At 53.3% G+C, this 4,767-nt stretch overlaps 2 protein-coding genes across 2 annotated transcripts; both read left to right on the top strand.

The window, feature by feature from the left end:
• Positions 1-1,879: 1,879 nt before the first annotated feature.
• Positions 1,880-2,973, top strand: NGA_2020200 (uncharacterized protein; the record flags this gene model as incomplete). The annotated part of the gene is made up of 1 exon (XM_005854468.1): positions 1,880-2,973. A coding segment is annotated over exon 1 (880 nt), but the record flags the coding sequence as incomplete, so codon positions are not given.
• NGA_2057100 (uncharacterized protein) lies at positions 2,971-3,404 on the top strand (the record flags this gene model as incomplete). The annotated part of the gene is made up of 1 exon (XM_005854469.1): positions 2,971-3,404. A coding segment is annotated over exon 1 (432 nt), but the record flags the coding sequence as incomplete, so codon positions are not given.
• Positions 3,405-4,767: the final 1,363 nt, after the last annotated feature.

Genomic DNA, 4,767 nt, shown 5'->3' with positions numbered 1-4,767 from the left:
TATGCTAACATGCTTCTGGACGCCACTAGCAATGCACAGAAAAGCCAGAAGTGGACCCCTCCTGTGTGCTCGTCCCTGGGAGGACTAGTGTAGAGAAATTTGATACACACAGGATGCCGCTGCCCATTGCTGTCCAGCTTTGGGAGTAGGACGAGCATCACGGACTCTGATGGTAGCTTTCAGCTAACCTCCTGCCTCCAGCCTAGCAGCACTGACAGGTCGCTTCCGAACTCTTCCAACATGCCGATTACCGTTGTAGGGGAGCAACTCACGCAAACAGGAAAAAAAATAACACATATATGTCTCATTGGCATCCAGATGGGAATAATTACATTTGTATGATGCATTTCTACTTCGTGAGATATAGCGGGCCTCACGGATCGGAACGCCTTACGCCTACTATACAAGTGTTCAAATTGACAATTTCTGCGCTGTGGTACATATCTTTCACGTCTTATTGTGGGATCAGGCCTATAGAATTCAGCATAAATGAAAGATTTCAGAGAATTATTTTCTCATGTTCGAAAACGAAGAATTGATCGTTGATACGGGTGCAAGCCTCAAATTCCCTCCATCAACGCGTGCAAGCCGCCGCCAGCCCGATGCTTGGACTAGGTAGACATTCACGAAACCTCCTGAAAACGCGTCTCGATACGTGGCATGACGGATCGCCCGCAGCCCCAGCTCTTTAGCCTCGTCAACTGTCATCTCAGACCGGTAACCTGCGTCCAGAATGCTGTACGCATACGTGCTGCCAGACCCCACAGCAAAAAGTTTGCCCTTGCTACGCACGCCCTCGTTGTCGACGTAGAAAATGCTGAAGCCCTCCTCAGGGTCATAGCCCAATATCATGGTCCCCATGGAGAGTTTCCCCAGGTATCTGAGGGATCGCGTGGGGCAAAAAGAATGAAGAGGAGGAAGAACCAAGCATGCGGACAGGTCAAAAGGCTCTGTCTACTATAGACCACATCACTTCGGCGCCTACGAAAAGGAGGAGGCCCCTCAAACTGCCACGATACCTTGCAATGTTGTTGGCCAGCAGCTTTGAAGCCCGCCTCACGGTTAGCTGATGGCCCTCGTTTTCTACCTCATAAAGCCGGGCCTGTGGCAGAGGGATACCACTCATATGTTCATGAAAGGTGAGAGGAGTTCTGAATTCGCCTGCACCTACCTGCATAGCCAGATGACGAATCCAAAAAGAACAATCCGCGGCACCGCCGGCCATGGTTGCCAAAATGTGCTGGCTCACTGGAAGGACTTTCTCTGTTGCGCGAGAACCGATATAGCTCCCTGTCGAGTAGTTCAGTAATAATATGGCGGTGAAACACTGGGTTTTGAAAGCAAGTAAACTACCATATCTTACCCATGCTAGCTCTGGAGTCTACGGCCACCAGAATGCCATTATCAAAGACAAAGGCGCATGTCGTTGTGCCGTGAAAAATGCTGTCCTCCAACAGCTTGGATTGAGCAATCGCAGTTCCTGAGGTCGTGTCTTTCGCCTGCTGATCTTGGTATGAGGACAGGGCTGCCTGCAAAGATGACCTGATGTCGGCTCCAGCGTCACTACTCCGTAGAGAACATGCTGGACTTGCAGTTATGTATATTACTGTCATGATTTGCGGCAAGAGACCTACTCGTAGTCTCATGGTTCGTTTGTCTCTTCTGGCGCTCCTCAAGAATTCAGTTCTTCTCTTTACGAGATGCACAATTAAATCGGACTGTAGCAATGCAAATTGTTGTAAAGTGAGTGTCTTCCTTCTGATTGGGAAGTTGTTTTGTTTTGTTTTTTTACATGCCAGCAGGAGCTCGCCCTCTTCATGCTTGGCGATCATATGTTACCTTCCTTTGAGGCACAAGTGACCCAAGCCCTAAACCTATCACAGACACACATCGCACCGCTTCGACGACAACGTTGCTCCCTACTCTACCACGAACGTGTCTGCACACATAAAATCCCTCCCGGTAGACTCAGGACTTACTTTGTGCTCCATCCGAGCGAGGGAAGCCTCATGTCTTCGACCGCATCACCTCTTCAGTTCTACTGGGCGAGCATGGGTGCTTATTAATGCTGGAAGAATGAACATGAACCCCTCATGGACGAGCCTTCGATACCCACGTCCTCGGTCAATCACGATGGATTCTCCTCGCGAGCTGCGAAGGCTCAGGTGTCGAGAAGCCAAGATTGCTTTGCAGAAGGGTCGCAAGAGGAGGAGTCATGTAGTGGGATAAGAAGCCATCCATGCTCAAGACCTGCGGAGCAGATTGATGCAAGTGCACCCTTGTCATCCTCGACTATGAAAAGCGAGCGTGTCAGGTACAGTGCACCCCAATTGTGGCACAGAAGCTCGAGGCACCGCACACCTCCCTCGGCGGGCTCGGCATCATCCGCAAGACGCCTCGAGGAGCTCAAGCCGGAGGAGCAAGTATTGCGGTTGCGCGCATCGGAAATATCGGCACTGGCAGGCCTCCATCCTTTCAAAGACGTACTGGAGCTATTAGACCGACACATCTATCAGGATTTGCCTCACCTGCAAGCGGAAGATTGCGCGTCGTGCGGGCTGGTGTTGATGACGAAGGAGGAAGAATTCGAGGAGCTGGTTGGGCTAGCGGGTCCAGAGGCTGCTTTGCTCCGCCAAGTGCACTCAAACAGTTTTTCGGCCGCTGTGCAGACCACACAAGACGTGGATAGACGCAGAAGCGATATAACGGATGTGCTGGAGCGAGTGGCCGCACGAGGGCGAGTTGGCGCGGAGGAGGTGACGCTCTTGCGAAATCATATGACTTACTCCCTGGCCACAGAATACGGCAAGCGGCACGAAGATGCGGGCATTAAGCAGTACGAGGCCACCCATGGCGTCCAAGTCCACAGTCAGAACGACACTTTGCTGGCATGGACGTTCCCTCGAGACCCCACTGCCGTCTCCTGGGACAAGCCCCCTCCTCTGCAGGTCACGCCCCTGAGACCCGAGGCGATGGCGCGCGCGCGCGGTGCCCCCGGCGAGTCAGAGGGTGAGATGCCTGGGAATGGGGAGGCAGGGGGCTCGGATGGAGCAGCTCGTGTCTCGCCTGGACAGGAGAGCCCTCTCGGAACCGATGGCTGCGCGCCGCTTGGAGTCCCCAATGGGCGCTTGGAGGCGCTCGTTTCGGTCCCAGGTGTGTGCCAAGGGCGCGCAAGGAGCCTGCGGGGCCCTGACGCCTGGTTTCGCGTGTGTGGGGTGATGGACGGCCTCACGGAGGCGCTGGACGCGAGCGATGACGACCCGGCCGCGTGGAGGCTCAGGACGACGGTGGTAGAGGTCAAGCACCGCGTCGCCCCCGCGAACGTCCAGGACCCCCCGCCCTTCCACGACACCCTCCAGCTCCTCACCTACATGCTCATGCTCGACGGGGCCCGGGGCGGGGGGGGCGTCCACGTGGGGGGACTTGGTGCAGGTCGCGCGAGGGCAGTGGAGCGGCAGGGGGGGGTCGCAGTCTTGTGGACCAAGGACGGACGATGAGGAGGCGACGGTTACGGCGACCACCCGCATCACTCTGAAGGGGGGACAGCTCGAGCATGGGAAGCTCTACTTTGCCCATGTGGTGCCGCGTCTTTATGCCTATTCTGATCTGGTTTACGCTCTCCGGAATGATGCTGACGCTCGCAGGGCTTTCCTACTTTCTGATGAAGATGCCAAGTGGGATTTGGTATACCGACGTTTGCCATTCCTTCCCGCTTTTCGTCCTCAATTTAATTACGATGCAAAGAAAATATCGAACAATTCAATTCCTGCAAAATCTGACATTAAGAGGCGTGTTCAAACGACGAAAGGGAATGGAAACAGTCAGTGGTCAGCCATACAAAGGAGGGAGGAAAAAGGTGCAAAAGTCTGTTGTGTGCACCAAAAGCAGCAGCAACAACAACGGCCTCAAGGCCAGATAACTCTTCATCACTTTTACGAGCTACGGAGCCAGAGGGGCGTGGTCACGCGCAGTGCCGACAAGAGACACAAGCCATCGCCGATGACATAGTGTCATGGAGTTTTTACCGGCAATCCTATAGGGCTGCAGACAGTAAGGCTTCAGAACTGGGAGATTTATCGAAAGATGGTAAGATACAACCCAAGCTTGAACATTTTCACAGGAAACAATATCCCAAAGTTGTACAGGTTACAGAGCACAGGATTTATGCGAAGGTGCATGCATGTAAACAGAAGAAATATAATTCAGTGTGTGAGTCTCTCGACGGGAAGGTCCTGACATCGTGGGCGGTATGGGCCGAGACCGGGTGATAGCACCACGCACGCGTGGCCCATGCTGCGAGCTGCACCTATTGTTCCATCGCCCCCCGTAGGCAAATTCGTGTTCATGCATTGGTCCTTCGACGAAACGTTTTTGAAATTCAATCAAAAAAGAATTCTAAATAGATCCTCATACGACTTTGGAAACGAATTCTAGGTTCAGCTTGCGTCTTTGCTGAGATTCACAAAAGGCATCCCTTTCGGCCGGGCGTGCATCCCTACATAATATGCACTTCTCAAAGATGCAAGGCCAACCAAACCTCACTCCAGTGGAGCAGGAATTCGTCCGAGAAAGCCAGCGTCAAAAAAATTACGCTAGCGAGCATATACCAGGCGTGATTGAGGTAGCAAATGTGGCAGCTTTGGGGAAGCTCGTTTCGCTTCGCTTCCTGGAGTGGGTATCTGAGCACCCTGCAGGAGTTGTGTCTCTCCCGACAGGTCGCACGCCCGAGATGTTCATTGCTTACCTCAAGCACTTCCGTCAAAATTG

The sequence above is a fragment of the Nannochloropsis gaditana genome (assembly GCF_000240725.1).
Source record: "Nannochloropsis gaditana CCMP526 unplaced genomic scaffold scaffold497, whole genome shotgun sequence".
Taxonomy (NCBI): domain Eukaryota; class Eustigmatophyceae; order Eustigmatales; family Monodopsidaceae; genus Microchloropsis; species Microchloropsis gaditana.
The sequence above is the reverse complement of the archived record's forward strand: the minus strand, read 5'-3'. Positions and strand labels throughout refer to the sequence as shown.